The sequence below is a fragment of the Prunus avium genome, chromosome 7 (assembly GCF_965620075.1).
Source record: "Prunus avium chromosome 7, drPruAviu1.hap1.1, whole genome shotgun sequence".
Taxonomy (NCBI): domain Eukaryota; kingdom Viridiplantae; phylum Streptophyta; class Magnoliopsida; order Rosales; family Rosaceae; genus Prunus; species Prunus avium.
This window is the reverse complement of record NC_142290.1, coordinates 38,497,291-38,515,023: the sequence shown is the minus strand read 5'-3', so window position 1 is coordinate 38,515,023 and position 17,733 is coordinate 38,497,291. Positions and strand designations below refer to the sequence as shown.

General features: G+C 36.6%; 3 protein-coding genes across 3 annotated transcripts; all 3 read right to left on the bottom strand.

Annotated features, from left to right (window-relative positions):
* Positions 1 to 4: 4 nt before the first annotated feature.
* RR18 (response regulator 18) lies at positions 5 to 4,691 on the bottom strand. The gene is given in 7 exon segments (XM_021958449.2): positions 5 to 402; positions 404 to 436; positions 1,111 to 2,373; positions 2,723 to 2,799; positions 2,899 to 3,303; positions 3,555 to 3,707; positions 4,097 to 4,691. Coding segments are annotated over 7 exon segments (2,118 nt in total). The 5' UTR covers positions 4,245 to 4,691; the 3' UTR covers positions 5 to 363.
* Positions 4,692 to 7,084: 2,393 nt separating this feature from the next.
* On the bottom strand, positions 7,085 to 10,862 carry LOC110756826 (alpha/beta-Hydrolases superfamily protein). Its single transcript, XM_021958296.2, has 5 exons — positions 10,130 to 10,862; positions 9,124 to 9,160; positions 8,678 to 8,914; positions 8,546 to 8,593; positions 7,085 to 7,720 (listed from the first exon to the last, which is right to left on the bottom strand). Exons 1-5 carry the CDS (start codon positions 10,426 to 10,428, stop codon positions 7,460 to 7,462), a joined length of 882 nt encoding a protein of 293 aa, XP_021813988.1. The 5' UTR covers positions 10,429 to 10,862; the 3' UTR covers positions 7,085 to 7,459.
* Positions 10,863 to 13,425: 2,563 nt separating this feature from the next.
* LOC110756941 (Calcineurin-like metallo-phosphoesterase superfamily protein) lies at positions 13,426 to 17,244 on the bottom strand. Its single transcript, XM_021958438.2, has 9 exons — positions 17,042 to 17,244; positions 16,857 to 16,907; positions 16,385 to 16,406; positions 15,902 to 16,016; positions 15,617 to 15,649; positions 14,834 to 14,959; positions 14,531 to 14,637; positions 14,363 to 14,434; positions 13,426 to 14,059 (listed from the first exon to the last, which is right to left on the bottom strand). Exons 1-9 carry the CDS (start codon positions 17,186 to 17,188, stop codon positions 13,605 to 13,607), a joined length of 1,128 nt encoding a protein of 375 aa, XP_021814130.2. The 5' UTR covers positions 17,189 to 17,244; the 3' UTR covers positions 13,426 to 13,604.
* Positions 17,245 to 17,733: the final 489 nt, after the last annotated feature.

The following is a 17,733-nucleotide window of genomic DNA, read 5'->3' as shown; positions in this document are numbered from 1 at the left end:
CAAAAACAGTAAGATGTTTAACAATCATAAAGCTAGAGAGTCCGTTATTTCATCGTAAATAATTGTAAAAGGAAACAAGGAAGAAAATATGAAAAAATAACATACAGAAAGTTGACAACTTATTATGCCATTAGCCCATTACTCCAAACAGAAGAAAGAACTGAAAAGATGCGAGTTTGCTGTTTGCAATTTGCAAGGACACAAAAGTTGGCAACAGAACATGAGAGTAGAAGATTGGAAGAAAAACTACACAAGAGAGATGAAGAAATTACATAATGATACAAGTTTCTCATAGAGCAGGAGTAAACTGCTGCGATGCCGCCACCATTATCTCCGGCAGGAATTAGCACTAGTGTAGGCTGATCATATACATGATCCTAGAGAGTAAGCATCAAATCCAAAACTCTCCATCCATTAGCATATTCTCGTTTTGTTCCTGTACAACAGCCTTCATATTATATACCGTCGAAGAGGAGGAGAAATAAAAAGTACAAATATACAAGACAGATAACAGACACTGAAAATAAGGTGTAACAGAAACCAGGTATTCTTTCTATAATGAGATAAATAGTCATTATTCAACTTTCCAAAGCAAACACAAAACAGAACATGTAAATATGGATAGGACACGACACTTAAACAAGCACAAAAACGTAATTTAGGTTATATCTCTATATACAGTCTGCATATTTAGACATTCTCCGCTCTCCAGCAATTCCTCTACCACATAGTAATACAGAGAAAGGAAAAAATAAAGGAAAATAGAACGAATCTATTACTACTAAAATAAATGTGCCTTTCAAAATTTGCGCCATGTAAATTACTGCTTATTTAACACACTTCCATGAATTAAAATAGATACATTAATTCTAGACAAGATGCAAGACATAATGCAATGTATAGACCAGACCATATTCAACATCAAATTATAGAGCTTCTACTGTCAAAAATGAGATCTTCTTTTTAACTCCAATATGGCCTATGGAAAAATGATACTGGATACATCAATAAGGATATAAGATCTAATACCCACTTCAATATGACTTAGCCAAAATATGAGAACAAATCAATAATGGAACGGCCTTGTTATAAGCAGTTTTTTAATCATACCCCTTTCATTATCGCACCCATGATATCATTCAACGATTCATAACTATTTTGAACTAAACCATCATGCGACTTTGTTTGCTCCCACAGGTAGTCCTCACTGGGCTTCATCTTTGTTCCCATGGCAGATTTCTCAACCTCACTGAGCTGCATGACAGTTGGAGTGGCCCCATTTAACTGGTCAAATAAAGATGAATTCATCTTTTTACTGCAGACTGCATCACTTTGGTCCAAACTCTGGCTTAGGGGACTCACAATAACATTAGCAGAAACCGTGGGATTTGTGGCACTGAAAGTTGGATTCAAGTTGTGGTTGTAATCTCGCTTATGTTCTTCCCACCTTTGCTTTGATGTGCAATCCATGGTTGGCACAACATCTCCAATCAAGCCTTCTTGGTTCCACATATTTCCTCTTAATTCCTCAGCAGGACCTGGAAGAACACTTAAAGAGGAAAAATCATTTGGACTGTTCCCAATTTGAGGCCCAGTAGAAGAAAGACCCAAGTTATTCGCATGCAATTGACCATGATCGAAAGGCTCACGCATTGGCAAATCATTCGATGGAAACTTAGATAACTGAACTGCAACCTGCCAACTTTCACTACATCGATTGTCATCCAGAAAATTAGAGAAGATTCCAATGTCAAAAGATTCTGGATTCAATGAAGCCAAACTAAGAGAAGACCGATTTCCAAATACTCCCATACCAAGTGCTTGTTGTGGGTTCCTGTGTAATATCAAAGGATTGCTTGAAGTAATGGAATCAGAATGAATTGAGCTAACAGACACACTAGTGTCTGGAAAGCTAGAGGGTACTGAATAACTTGTTGGATCATTATTGGGATTGGACTCTCCGATGTGCGCAGTATGCTTGCCCTGCTGCAATTGATTGAGTTCTAATGATGTTGGAATTGATTCATACAAATTTGGACTTTGGTTTGCAGGCAGAGCTGGCTGGAGCTTTACAAGATTACTAATAGAGTTGCTCAAGTTTTGGGAGTGACCAGGTTGGACCAGACCAGAAGAAGTAATTCCTCGTATGCTCAAACCAGCCGGGGAGTTTAATCTACCAAGCATCCCACCTGGTGTGTATGGTGATAAAGTGGCATTTGAGAGTCTTCGTGATCCAGCTAAGGACCGTAGATCTCCATATCCATCTAGTGCACCCATGCGCATGTAAGAGGAATCATTCCCCCCAAAAGCAGCAACCATGCTAGCTTGTTGGGTTGCAGTACTGCTGAGTCTTTTGAGGCAGAGCCTATATTTCTGCAACACAAAGTGAGAGCATAAGCGTGGTCGCAAAACCTAGTTTTCTGGCAAGCCCAAAAGAAGTCAGAGTGTTAAAATATTAAAGAATAGCTAGAATAGAACATTATCACAATCACTTCTCTCACTAGAATGATTCTTTGAGTTGTTTCCAGATATTTCATGCTAAGTGTTTGATGGTGATTACAACATTGCATTTATATACATATATTATTAAATCACATGTATACGAAAATACAGATTATTCCTGGGTCGAAAAAAATATTTGATTTCGAATTCCAGAATTCTTGCAGCAAAGTTACATGGTAGTAAAGTTATTTTAAAAGTAAGGCAAAGGAAATATGAGTACCTGCAGATGGCTGGCCACATTTTCCCTCGTGAGTCCTTGAACATTCATCAGGTCAAGAATTTTCTTAGGAACAGCCTCTGCATATAGATTAAGGAAGAGGTGGGAAGAAACATTAGTCAAGAAGATAATCTGTATAACAAAAGCAACACATCACTTCTCTGGAGCAGAAGACTCACTTTCAAGTCCCAACTGATGTACAGCTGCAACAAACTTTCCGTGCAGCTCTTTCGACCAAACTACCCGAGGCTTCTTTTGGTTGGATGGGTCCTCATTCTCATGTTCATCGTCTTCATAGTCTTCTTCCTCATCTTCATTTTGGTCCTTTCTTTTTCTATTAAATTTTCCATTCTGATCTGAGCTGCCTGCTGGTGAAACCCCCTGTCCCCCTTCTCCAGTTTCATGGCAAGCCTTGTCTTGGCTGGACGACTTGTTTTGGTCCTTGGAGTCGAACTTCTTTCTTCGGATTACATGTTGCCAGATATTCGTGAGCTCTTCCCTTCGAACAGGCTTCAACAAATAGTCACAAGCACCATGGGAGATTCCCTTCATTACAAGCTCTTTATCGCTATGTCCTGACAACACTGGGACCATTTTACAACACAAAAATGATGTTAGTAACCAATTCATCTCCCACTTCTTCAACAATCACTATCTACTGCTCAAATTGAAATGGGGCCTAAGCAGGTTTTTTAGTACTAAAATAAAAGCCAGAAGTGTAACAGATACCAAAGAAAACTCAAATTTTTTTTTTCACTTGCACTTAAATCCAATTCTAACAAGATTAAAAAAGTTGTATTTTATGTCCAAGGATCCAGGATAAGTTCATGCTTACTAATCACAGGTAGGTCCATTTCCAGCCCTAAGAGCTCAAGTAGCTTAAAGCCATCCATGTCTGGCATACTTACATCAGTGATCACCAGGTCAAACCTATTTCTGCTTTCCCTCAACATTAGCAGTGCCTCGACTGCCTGAGTGGTCGTAGTAACTGCAAAAACCAGAAATCACGTAAACGATTCCAGTACCAAAGTTTAACCTCTACTGGATTTAAGCGGATATTTTCGGAGCCCATTTAGTAAAACAGTGGAAAGAGCCTGATGAAAACTTGAATAAATAGTTTATGAACAGGAAATTGAGACTCTGCATAGTTTTTCTACCCGAGACTATGCATAGTTTGAGTTTAACAAGCTACTTCTTCTTTTATATATAGATAAACAAACTAATTCAAAATTAAAGAACGGAATTTACATTATACTTCACAGTCGCGCGCGCACACCACACACACACACAATTTGTTAGAACAAATTGACTAGGACTTGAAGAAAACTAAATGCAAATTCCTCCAAGGGAAAAACAATACGAGGAGAAGAAACAAACCTTGATACTGGCAATTCCGAAGGAGCCCCTCCAACAATCTGAGACAAATTGGATTGTCGTCAACAGCCAGGACACGCATACCCACAGGGAAACGGTCCATAGCCCCATCCTCATCAACCAAACCTCCCCTCTGGGCCTTCACAGTCATAGTGAATCAACAACTTCAAAGAGCGTGAGGAGAAAACAGAGATTAAGGGCTCGAGCAAAAGCTGCAATTTTTATTAACAGATTCAACTTTCCGGGTCTTTTTCAACAACCCCAGAAAAGAAAGAACATGAACAAATAGACCAGAAGAAGAAATGGAGAGGGATAAAAAAAAATTTAAAAACTAAGAAAGTGGCTAGAGAGAGAGAATGTGGGTAGAAGTAAAAGCTGTAGAAAAGGACAATGATGGTGATGGCCAGAAGAACAGAGTGAAGAGTTCAACCCAACAAAACAGAAATCTTTTTAGTATTTTAAGTGAAAGTCTCTCTCTCTCTCTCTCTCTCTCAGTAACTCAGAAGTGTTTGTTCTTCTCTCTCTTCTGTGTCCTTGTCTTCCGCTTTTTTTTCTAAATACAACAGAACAGCCTTTATCTTTAATGGATTTTATAATACAAAGCTTGTCTTCTCTCAAGCTGTGTCCCCTTTTTTAATTAGGTAAACTCTTTCCTCTTCTCTCATCTCTCTGCTTGTAATATATATATATATATATATATATATATATATATATATATATGATGTCCATAACAGGTCAATGGACCCTATCATTTTGGCATTTAATATTTAATCACCAATTCATGAATGTTTTTTTGGCATCTTGTTTAGTCAAAGTGAAATTTTGAAATGCATCTTAGGGTTATTTCTGGTTTTAGTAGCAGCAACGCCTGTGATAAGTCAGCTTCTAATGGAAATGGCGGGTAAAACGGTCCGTCGGATTTGGGATATTAATATGGTAAGTCAGGGGACATTCTGTTTGGGTTACTTTGACACATCTATACCGACTGCCCTAATTTCTTGGGCATTTAATGCAAATTATCCTTAAATTTTCTGTTTTTGGTAAATTAATTGTATCTACCCGCAAAAATTCCTTAATTGGTTTTTTTAAAAGCGCGTGATTATAGCTCTTATTTTACAATGTGTTTCCTCTTTTGAGTATGGCGGGGGCACTATTTTTGTGTTCATAATAAAGCGTGGAGTATAATTAGGTGTTAATTAACGTATAATTGGGCATTATTATTTATTACTTATTACTAGGAGGAGCGTGTATTTCACATTTCCAGAAAGAGAGTCTCAGACTTTGAGCTAAATAAGTGCCAAAAATAGCATACAACCGAAGCCATCTCAGTATGTGTTAGGACGATGCCACGTTTCGGATTCTCATTGGGAGACTGAGTCCTCGGTGGGACCCGCCTTAGATTCCAGGGACCTCAGAAGCCCAGAACCAGAAAGAAATGCAGCCTTCACGAGAAACGACACGTCGGTCCCAGGATATGAGAGAGAGAGAGAGAGAGAGAGAGAGAGAGGACATAAATAAATTAGGAAGGAAAATTACATAAGCTCATGTGGGCTCCGCTGCTCACATGGTTGATTTGATGGTTACGGGCCTCTGGCGTTAAAGGTCACGTGACCTCAGAGCAGCTGAGCTGAAGGAGTGGATTTATTCAATTTCCCATTGACTTTATTTATTTAGGGTTTAAATTGGGAAAAGGCTATCATATCATTCACTCAGAAATTAGCAATCAGTAGTAATGAGTATTCGTTATATTAATAATAACAATAATGACTAAATGAATGAATTAAATGAATAACCTCATAATGTGGAATTGATTCATTTCAAACATTTGTTCAATCTCAGTAGAATGCAGCTGCTCTGCAACTGCGACTACATGTAAATGCGATGCGATGTACTAAACTTGAAGCGCTTAACCAATTCGAGACTTTAAAAAAGAAAAAAGAAAAAACAAGAGGTCATGAACATAGCCAAATTGTTTGATACCAACCTTTTAAATTTTTTAAATATATTTTTTTTCTAAGAATGCAGCCCAAATTCGTGTATCAGTGATGTGCAATGCAAGAACCACTTGAGAAACATGCTATTTTAATATGGTCTGCCACTTAAAGAACATATATGCTTCCACCTCTTCTAGTTTCCATATGCTACCACTATTGGATTGACCCTTCCTTCATGGTTCAGCTTTAGCAAAGTCTAAATAGTAATTATTTATGTCTCATTGTCTGTAACCATTAGTACTTGAGTGCACAAAACATGCTACTACAACTGATGCAGCAGGCTTATTAAAATTGTTTTGAAGAGAAAAAGTCAAATCAAAGCTAACTAATTATATATAGAGGGACATTCTCCAATAAACATTTAAGTTAAGGATTGGTTACATACTTTTAATCTCGGGTGTTGGATTGCATCTAAGAGACTACTAACACATTAATGAATGAAATCCAATGGCCAAGATTAGAAGTATGTAACAAATCCTTAACATAAAATACTTATTGAAGAATCTCCCTATATATATATATATATATATATATATATATATATATATATATATATATATATATATATATATATATATATTACAGTGAGCTTCTATTGAGGGGCACCCTTGTAGGGCCCACTCCATATTGTATTTCACTAATCCAAACCGTCTATTTTGTAGAAATCCATTCAAAGATCATCTCTACAAAAAAATCACTTAAATCCGATATCATTTGACCACTCAATTTAATTATTGAAATTTTAGTACTTTCTTGAAGTACCGTGTTCATTTATTTTGTAGGACACAATTAGATGTAGAAACGATTTTTGATTTGTCTAATTTTTTGCAAGGATGATCTACGAATGTAGACTTCAAAAAACAAATTGTTTGGATTGTTGAAAAAAGATTTGTAGGGAACCCTAATGGGTGTCCCCCAAATAAAATTATTTGAGGAATTCCTCGATAGATTAGAAGGGGACTGTATATGTATATATAACGTAATGGAGTACCAAGTTCTATTGGGCCAAGAATGTAAATCAAAGCAACCCATGTATTTTCTCTACTGAAATTGATGATAGTTTCTTTACATAGAAATAGAGCTCAGTTCTTTAAATTATACAAGAAACCCCAGATCAGGAACCAAACCTCTAGAAATTGTACACGTAAGTTCATTCCCTATCTCAAAAAAATGGTCATCTGAACTGAACTAGATCTGGATCAAACATTCTAGGTATGATTCCTCCTATCTGTTCCTCTACCAAGAAAAATACCAGGCTGGATAGCTACCTTGCTGCCAAAGAAATCATAGCTATTCGTGTAGACAGGGTGACAATGCAGTGGAACTATCTGTTTCCATACCCTACTTTCTCAAGCGATATCAAGAAAACCAGCTATCTTTTTCCAAATCTCAAGCACTTGTTGTGTTTTACTTCTGTGATACTTGGGTTAGAAGTGAGTTGTTTCTTCGTTTGTTTACCGAGCGAAAGTTTCTCCATCGCATTTATGAACTTGCGTAAGTGCTTAATGTACTCAGGATATGTTTCGAGATTGCAGTGGCCTCCACCCTTGACCCATAAGGGATCATACTTTTCCTTGGAAAGTTCCCATAAACGCTTTCCATGGGACCAATCAACAATTTCATCATCTGTTCCCTGCAAAATAGTCCGTTTAAACATGCATCACCAATGGCAGCATACCGATCAATCAAATCAGAAGCAACCATTCATACGAGAACAATGGGAATATGAATAAAACCACAAGTGTAAGATCTTTCAATTGCATGTTTAGGATTACACAAATTGTTGTAATTGTTAAAGTTAAAGACTTTTGTTAGGAATTAAATCCAAAGGAGGTGTCCAACTGTAATTTTTCCTTTTACTAATCACAACAGGTTCTTGATACTGATATAAAATCTACTTTCTCTAGTGATGATGTTTTTGATAAGTTTTTCACTTCTTAAAATCATTTTATAAAAGTATCCATTAATGTGAAATATGTATAATTGTAATATTTGGTAGTTCCTGTAGGAGTTTACTAGTTTGTATCCAAATTTCCATTATTTAACAAGGAAACTTCACATGTAGGATCAATTCCAAGCTTCCTGGCCTCTTTATGAACTACCAGAAAAGAATCTTTTACCAGTCCTTTCCAAATGGCAACTGTCATTAGTCTGGTTGAGGAAACAAGCAACAAAAGCATATGAATTAAGCCAGCTCTAGTATTTTTTTCTTCTTCCTTTCTTCCTTTCTTTTTGGACAGATGAAACTTATTCAAATCCAAAGCAAAATGTTGTTCAGTTTAGTTGATAACAAAATAGCTTTTCATTCTTAAGTTATGACTCTTTAATGTTTTTCATCAAACAGAAGTTAAGAAAAAGGTGAGGAGGGAGGAGAAAACAATAGAACCACAGCACAAATACTTTGAATTCTAAAAGAATGGTGCTCAAAACAAAATAATTGAAGGGAATAAGTACTTACATGTATAACTAAAACCGTACAGTCGACGTGCCGTATTTTGTCTATATTCTGAAAATATTGCAGAGGGATTTTCAGTACAAGTTCAATAAACTAAGCTCTGTAACAGAATAAGAGATTCAAAGAAGAGCTTACTTTGAAAATGTCAAACCAAAACGTCAACTTGACGGGATACAAGACTCGTATGCCTGACAGGATGGCACTATGAAGAACAACGGCTCTCAGTTTCTGTAAGCGAGAACCCAAGTGCAGAGTTGGTCCGCTTCCAACAGATTGGCCATACAGTATCAAATCCTCTTGTCTTATTTCGTAGTCGTTCTTTAAACAATTGTACACAGCTTCTATGTCATAATATGTGTTGAACTCAGATGGCTAAAAATTTACCAACATTAACACTTTTCAGTCATAGAGTTTTGCAATGCAATGCAGGTCAATAGATTGACAAAGGGATGTAAATTTAAGATTTTAAATAAAATAAATCCTATACTTCTGTAATGTCATATTTCAGAGCCTGCACTAAACTTTCAAATCAAAGAGAAACTTTTAGTGCAAACTAACTTCGTAGATTACTTAACACTTACCTTACCAGCTGATGCTCCATATCCTGAATAGTCATAGCTGCCACAAAGAAAAATATCTGATGTAAGGGAAGGTTCATAACTACTGCAGCACAGAGCATCAGAAAACTCATAGCATATCAGCTGCCTGCGTGTTACATTCAAAGTTCCTGACTTTTTTCTTTTCTTCTTTTAAATGTTACACTCAAAGATTCTCATTGGCTGCTTGACCAAATTTTACAAATAATAAATAAATAAATAAAGAATGAACTCTCAAGTACGTAATAAATGCTGGCATAGTAACATTCTCATCCTATGCATCCATTCCAACTCCCAAACCCCACCAAAAAAATGAAATTAAAAATTTGAAGCTCCATGACCAATCAAAAATTTAAAGCTTAAACAAGTATCTATGATTTAGAACAGACAAAAACAGAAGACTAACAAAATGAAAATAAGTTTGTACTCGCCTCCATTGTTTACTAGAAAAACCAATGTTGAAATTTCAAATAGAATACTGGATTACAAATAATTTTCTGTTTGGTCTCTCTTTGAAGGAGTCAGGCTCACGCCAAACGGAATGAACATGAAAAGATTATGAAGCCGGCAGCTTTAAGCCTGCCATTAATCAAACTTTAAAAGCTGAAAGTTCCCCGGATATGCAGAGAAACAAATGAAACAGAGGAAACAAGCAAAGCAAGCACAGGACCGTTCATATTTCATCAAAATTCAGAAATTTATCCAAACAAAACGAGGAAAACAATCAATAAACTGAAATTTTGAAACCAATAGCAAAATCCAAATACACTATGGGTGTTCAATCAATATTTTTGTAAGCAAAAAAAAGAGAAACTACCTTGCAAATGACAGATTGGCCAAAACCAAAAGGCCCATTTCAGATTAATAAAAAACCAAGCCGACCCATCAAAATCCAGAAAAGATTTCCAAAACAAGAAAAAAACAAAGCAACACAACAAGAAGAAGGGAAAAAAAAAGGAAAAAAGAAGGAGAAATAGAATAGAATTAATACCTCATAATATTGACACGCAGGTGAGCCCTGAGCTCAATGAAGAGCTCGTGCATCTGACCCAAGTCAGCAGCATTACCATGCGAGTAGAGAAGCGTGAACCTGGCAAAAGGGTGCCTCCAAAACGTGGCAACGATCTTGTTCCCTGCTTTTGTATCAAGCAAATGCACTTCCATGTTCTTGTCAGCTGTAACTCCCGAGAACACAAGCTTACCACCGTCGTCTTTGTGCACATCATAGGTGGGTGGGTCTGGAGGGAAAAATGCAAACTTTGCAGCCACACCCGACGTTACATTGCCCATTAACACAGATCACCAATTGGGATATGTGGTTCAGGCATGAAACAGAGCTCAGGCTAAAATGGGGGGGGGGGGGGGGGGGGGGGGTTGAGTTTTTTGTTTATTTTTTATCTGAGCTTGTTTGTGGTGTTGTTGTTGATTATGAAATTAAAAGCCAAACCCAATAATGGGGTTTTCTTTCTTTTTGGTGTTTAATTTTTTGAGGGTGGGGTGGGGGTTTTGGTTTGTGTGAATTTTTTTACTGGGGATGATGGAAAGGCAAAGCAGGTGGCGTCAGATGAAATTAAAGGTGAAAGAGGAGGGGAGGGGGGTGGCAGAAAATAGATCCGATCTAAGCGGGTGAGCTGGAAATGATGATGTTGGAGAGGAACAAAGATGAAAGACTCTGAGAATCTAAACACAGAATCCGCACATTTCATCTTATTGTCTTGTGTATTCTCTTCTTCTCTCTCCTGTATTATAATTAATAATTAATAATTAATAATAATATGAATCATGATTAGGATTATTATTATTGTAAGTATATACTTTAATTTAGTTTAGTTTTATTATTTCAAAGGGAATAACTTGAAGGATCGATGTATGTTTGTTATATTGTAAATAACAAGAAACAAGAGGTTGGTTGATGATGATTTGTATGTATGTTATGTACAAGTTACAACTTCTCTCTCTCTATTTTTATCACTTCCTTTGTTTCGAGAGGAAAACTATATATCAAATGTCATATTTGCCCCTCAACATAAATTGTCGACATCAATGAAAATTGGTTGAATTCAAAAACTGATAAAGACGGTTGAATTCACCACGTTCACAAAATTAAATTAAATAATTATCATTAATTCATGACTTTCAGTTATTCACCCTTCAGCTGCAAAACCAGATTATTCATAATCACTGTCTGTTTACGTAAGAAAAAATATATATTAAATTAACACATCTGAATTATGACATATTCATTAACCATTTAGGTTAGTAATGTTGCATGTTAAATTATTTGGTGAAACAAAATCTCTATATACATGATATATATAAACCATGGTTAATTATGTATTTATTCGACCAAAAATTGGTTATGTATTTATGTATTTTATAATTAAAGAAAAACGTTTCTTCTTCGAGAAATAACAAAGGAAGGGGAAGATCACAAGGAAGTGGACGGATGGACGGGCGAGATTCGGTCAAAGGCTGTCGAGGATCTTCGAAGAAAGGGAGAAGTGCAGCAGAAATGTCAGAGTCTGACATTCCTCATTTTGCTTGCTTTGTTGAGCCAATGTTTTACCAAAAAGATGACACTTGGGTTGGTTTGCCTTTCTCTCATTCGGTCAATTCACAACTGCTCCGCCCTACAAGCTTTGACCCAAATTACCCACTTAACCCCCATTTGCCTCACTTATTATTAGTTTTAGATCCAAAATCATTATGTTCCTAGAATTATAACCTATAAATTGAGGAAGAATTCCATGAAACGGAAATAATACTCTTTTGCTATTCTCAACTAATAACGTTATGACACATGTGATAACATTTCCATAGTATTATTGATCAGGGATAACAAAATAGCATATGTCACATCTGTCATTTTATTATAAATTCAAAAGAAAATCAGTACAGAGTTTGGTTAAAGCCCTTTTCTTTTGGACTAAATTGATTTGCCTAAAAAGGGGAAAATCACAAGTGGAAAGTTTGGAAATTTTGGGACTTAGGGTTGTATTCAACTAGGATTTTAGTTGTTATTAGTAACTCTTGAAATTATTCTAATCTAATGATAGGTACAAGGTTGTAAAGTAGTAATTGTGCCTAATACAGTTTGACATATTGATATTAAATTAGTCATGGGGGATTTTCCCATTTTCAATTCACAGGGCAAACTTGCTTGAGGTGATTATGGAGTAGGTCCAATAATAGAGGGTGCTACTTCAAGTGTATTTCCAAATAAACAAAAAAAGTAAAAACCTTTAGATCAAACATAGAAATTTCAGAATTTTTTAAAGCATTTAGAGAAAAAATTAATGGTTAATAACTTAATTGTTGTGAGTTTGAGATGAGATAAATGTATTTGTTATTTTTGGCTGGGCCCTGGTGCACAATGATAATAGTTTCTTTGAAAATAAATGGCCCAGATGGGGCATGTCATCAAGAAATGAGTTGACTGGCCTTTAGCGGTAGTGTAGGGCACCTTGCGCTTTAAGCTTGGGGGACCAAATCAATGAACTGAAAGATGTATTTATATCTCGCAATAATATGGCCTCCTTTTACAAATTTGATAATTATCATCTCATTGAAGTTAATCCCTATGGTTAGTTGACTATGATTAGGACTGAAGTTGACAAATTATGAGTAATTGAGTGATTTTGGACCACTAACAGTCAATAAGTAAAGTGAATAGTACAGCCAAAGGTTTAGGGTAAGTCTTAATTCTGTGCACTAACCAAGGAAAAGAAATTTGGGTCAAAAAAGCAATAGATTGCTTGGAAAATGTGCACTAAGCAAAGGGAAAAGGGTGAAATGCAATAATAAGATGTTGATAAGAAAAAACAAACGAAAAAAATAAAGAAGAAAGACCATCATTTGTGTTCTGTACCATCACTTGCTTGACATAATTGCAAAATTGAGGAAATTTATGAAATGGTTAATCAGTTTTCAAGTTAATTAAGTTTGATTAACAGATCAAAGGGGAAACAAAAGGTTCCTTTGCTAATGGTGGCCATCAAATCAGCAAAAAGATTGGTTATCTAAGGCAACCAAAAGGCACGGATGAGATTCTTTACCAACCACATCATACATTTGCCTTACCTCCCTCAATAATCTACTGAAATGATAACACAAAGGGTCCACGAAAGGTGAAATCCATACAGGTCAGTTTTGGCACATTGAGGAACTCTCAGACTGAAAAAGTCACTGAGCGCCAACCAACATCACCCAACATTGAATTTGATCAACTTTGGCAAACCAAATACCAACAGTATGCCAATGCTCCTGTGCTTGTGCTTGCTTTGATGATTTTTAATGAAATTGAGACATAAATAAGATTTTATAGAAGTGATACAAACTTGTTTTGTTTGGAACCCTAGTAGCATATAGGGTTGAACAACTATTTTCCTTTCACTTAGGATATTGTGGACAGAAAACATACTTCCATACATAAAATATGATGAAACTAAAATCAAAACCAGAGAAATCTAACGGCCGTTGTTAAATAACATGTGCTCCTCTTCCAATGTGATCCTATCGCCAACAACTGAAACCCAACTTTCAACAATTTTATCTACTGCTCTGTCCACAATCTCCACTATAGTGAAGGCACGGATGGTGCCACAGGACTCTGGTGTTGAAAGATGGGGTTCTTTATTCACGAAGCTTTTGTTGCTAGTTCCTTGCTCATCATTTGACTCTGGTGTTGAAAGATGGGGTTCTTTATTCACGAAGCTTTTGTTGCTAGTTCCTTGCTCATCATTTAGTCTCTTAACCCTCGGAACAATGGCCCCATTCAGGTATATAGTGTTGTCAGCTCCAACCACTATCATTTTCCGAAGACCATTTCCATCTGCTAGCTGTTTATGCATGTGACCAAACACTATCAATGGACCACAGATTTTTCCAGTCTCTTTTAAGAGGGACAGGGCTTGTGCTAGATCTGTACCAGAAGAAAAAGTGTTCATGTTATTACATCTTAATATAGATGAACATATCACATGAAGGACGTAACTCGTCTCCTTTCCATAACCAGACTCTTAGATTCGTCGGGTCACCAGTCACATTCAGCAACCCAAAAGACCCAGTAGTAAGTGACATCAATTTTAATGTGTAACACTAAGTTTACAAAATAACAAAAACCCTTTCAGTGATTCACTGAAGAGGTTTGGATCATGCCTTTATGGGGTTGGCAACCTAAATGTAGAGATGCATACTAATGTAGAGCCAATAGCTTAATTATTACCTGGGTCACCATGATCTCCACCTCCATAGACCCAATCTTTTCCGCATATGTCATCCAAGTTGGAACCAAGACCTGCACAAAGAGTGAACTCAGAAATTTGCATTTACATGAAGTAACAAAATTTCCCTAAAATGACAGATTACGATTTATTTCAGCAGACTGATAAACCTGTGGGGCCATTATGTGCAAGAAGTATGACCAAATGGTCCTCTGGAGCACCCAAAGCTGCTTTGCATATTCTCTTAGCACTTCCATCCATGTCTTGGACCCCATACCTAAGAGGTTGTTTCAACACATAATTTAAGCCATCATTGAGGAGAACACAATGCTTTTCTGATGAATTTTCCATCGTAAATGTGACCCATGCATGGTATCATGAAAAATGGTTACAAATTTTTGGATAAGAGTCCAAGCAAGTTGATAAAACTCTAGTTTCATGTTTAATCAACAGCTGCTAAAACCATTACACACCTTGCAGACAGAAGCTTTGGCCGAAACAACTGCTTTCCCCCACAAGAAAACGGTCGCCCACCAACAACGCTCAGTTTTACCACAGGAAAGTCCAAACGCCGATAACCTACATGCTCCTCGCCGAGACTGAGCATTATAAGTATTATCACTTAACAACACAATTAACTTACAGCTGCATCAATGTAAGAATAACATGTAGCCTTCCAAATGTAAATAATTCGGTCCCCCAACGTTCCATCATTTAGGACTGTTGGAACTGTTTGACCTGATTTTGTTCATTAATGTCCATTTCAGCCTGGTTTAGTAGCGATATCATCTCATGTCAAACTAAAATCTCTCCCCTGACCAAATTTGAGCTTCTTTTGGTTCCCTGGAAGCACTTGGAAATTAATTTTGAAGGCCAATCAATATGACACAATGTTCACCAATCTATGAAAAGGACTGGAATACTCAAGTTGGCGTTAGTGTATGCAAAAGAAACCTCAAATTCTGGGGAATTTGGTTTTTAAAAGGAAAATCATAGAGAGCATGAGTGAAAAACTTGTGTCAGATACATTCTTCACTCTAACATTTTCAATGCATTGCAAAACAAGGAAAAACAATGAAAACAATAAAATATTTCATTGGCAACCATGACATCTGTATGCAACTGTGAATACATTGAATTGAACAGGAAAAATACTATCTTTTAATGTGAATGACAAGTAATAACTGATAAACAAAGATGTAACACAAATGGTAATTTCAGAATGTTTGACAATCGTGAAGATAAGACAAGCTCACCATTCTAGCTGAAGTTGAACGCCATCTTTTTTCCTGATATTCAAAATTAAAATATAAAATTAACCAGATTATCATAAACTCGGAATTAGAATTACATCAACATATTTGATGCAAGGGCACACAGAATAGGGGCGGGGCGGGGGGGAAGGGATAGATTGATCAGTTGAGGTACACTCTAAAGTCACCATATTAATAGTTACATGTTTGACTATACTAGGCTGTGTGACTACATGAATTAAGAATTAAAGACTATTCAAACATATGGAAACACTATCCAGAACTTACTTTCCAGAAAACTGTTTTGTATGCCAGGCATCATGGTTTCCCAGAATAACTGCTTTATCAAATCTGAGCTCTGCAACGCTCTGAACGAGTTCAACGTTCTCTTCACCAAAATCACCTGAAAAAAAACAGACTAACTATAGGTTTACATAAAACAAATAACAGATTACACTAGTGCAGAAACAAGAAATCAATTTAGATCACACATGGCTAAGTGTCTAAATTTGATTTAGCTTTTTTTCTGATAACTTATTTATCTTAACCTTTACAACACTTAGGGGCATGTCATGAATTTATCAAACATGCAAATGACAAATGTGGTGTGTGCTGGTGCGATGTCAAACATGAACAGAGATCTCTTTTGTATATGCTAAAGTAGCTTAGTCACCAATGGGGAAACACAAGAAAGTGAAGGAGCTGAAAATCGAAAGTGAGAAGCACCGAAAAACATTAGGTAGATGAACAGTAAGGGAGAATGGAACCTGCCTGTAAAAAGAACCAAATCGGGCTGCAGTTCAATAAAGTTATAAACTCATATTAGATTTCTTTCTAGGAAATACAACTTTTTGATAAAAACGGAAAAAAAATGTATAACTACAATAAGAAACATAAAATCAATAACAAAAAAGAACTTATATTTCAAGCATTCAAACAAGTGCTGCTCGCGATTGCAGACCTACAAGTCCTGTCCAATTATGGTTCAAAGTTTCTACGCGTAAAAAGACCGAGAAACCTCGAATTTCAGCTCAAACTCGAGCTTGGCCAAACAACTGCTAATACATCTTAAAAAGCTTAGCTAGACATAACTCCAGCACAGCCTTAGCCAAGCCAAGGAAAATCAAAATCAAAATCTTTCTAAAGTTAACCAAGAAATTTACTATATATATTTATCTCCCAAATAACTAAAGATTATATCTTTTACAGTAGAAGAAAATACTCAATAGAGGGAAATGAACACCTGTAGCAGTTCAAGTGCCTTCGTATCTTCTTCTAGATTCCACTGATCATGCTTCAGAAGCCAAAATAATGATCAAAAGGGGAAATTTGAGAAGCAAACAAAACGAATTTGTCAATAAAAAGAATCAGCCGGCCAGGGCACGGTTTCAAAAATCCACACATACAGAAAGAAAGAGAGAGCCTTACGACGTCGCCGACAATTGCTATTCGAGCTGAGCTACGAGCTGAGGCGGTGGCCATGGAGGCGCGTGTGACGATGTTCTTGGACAAAGGGTTGGGAGGCGAACCGGAAGGAGAACACAGGGTGGGAGCGTGTACCAACGCGCTTAGCATTACCTCTCTAGAGTCTAGTCTCGCTATCTCTCCCGCGCGCTCTGGTGGTCGGTCAAGACTTGGTCAACCTAATTGTTGTATCCGCGAGATCTGGACGCTCACGTGGCAACGGCAACGTCTTTTGGAACCGTTGGATTTATTTGTGGGTCCAACCGATTAGGACCATATACTGCACGTGCACGTTATCATGTACTTACGTTTTTTGGGGTGGACTCTCACATGTTTAAAGAAAAACAAAAGAAGAAGCAATTACTTAATTTTAATTTTTTCTTTTATGCAAGTAATATTGAGGAAGGGGCCTAGGATCTTGGATGGAAAAGGGGTACATCCTAATCACTTAAACTATAAACCTTTGCAAGAATAAGCAAATGTGTACATTATAGCACATTTCCCACCACTGAATTATAATTTGAGCGATATACCAAGTTTGTAATGTCATAGGTGTTACGATAGCATACAAAAGTTTTTTGTTTTTGACTAATCATAAATCACCATGTGTTTAAACAAATTGATCGCGGTCGCGCATCATCTCTCTTAAAATCACT

Coding starts and splice junctions, on each gene's coding strand:
- LOC110756826 (XM_021958296.2), bottom strand. CDS start 10,428: ATGGGCAATGTAACGTCGGGTGTGGCTGCAAAGTTTGCATTTTTCCCT. Junction 9,161..10,129: donor CTGCGTGTCAATATTATGAG/GTATTAATTCTA, acceptor TCTTTGTGGCAG/CTATGACTATTCAGGATATG. Junction 8,594..8,677: donor TTTGGTTTGACATTTTCAAA/GTAAGCTCTTCT, acceptor CAATATTTTCAG/AATATAGACAAAATACGGCA.
- LOC110756941 (XM_021958438.2), bottom strand. CDS start 17,188: ATGCTAAGCGCGTTGGTACACGCTCCCACCCTGTGTTCTCCTTCCGGT. Junction 14,960..15,616: donor GTTCAACTTCAGCTAGAATG/GTGAGCTTGTCT, acceptor TATAATGCTCAG/TCTCGGCGAGGAGCATGTAG. Junction 14,435..14,530: donor TGCACATAATGGCCCCACAG/GTTTATCAGTCT, acceptor CTCTTTGTGCAG/GTCTTGGTTCCAACTTGGAT.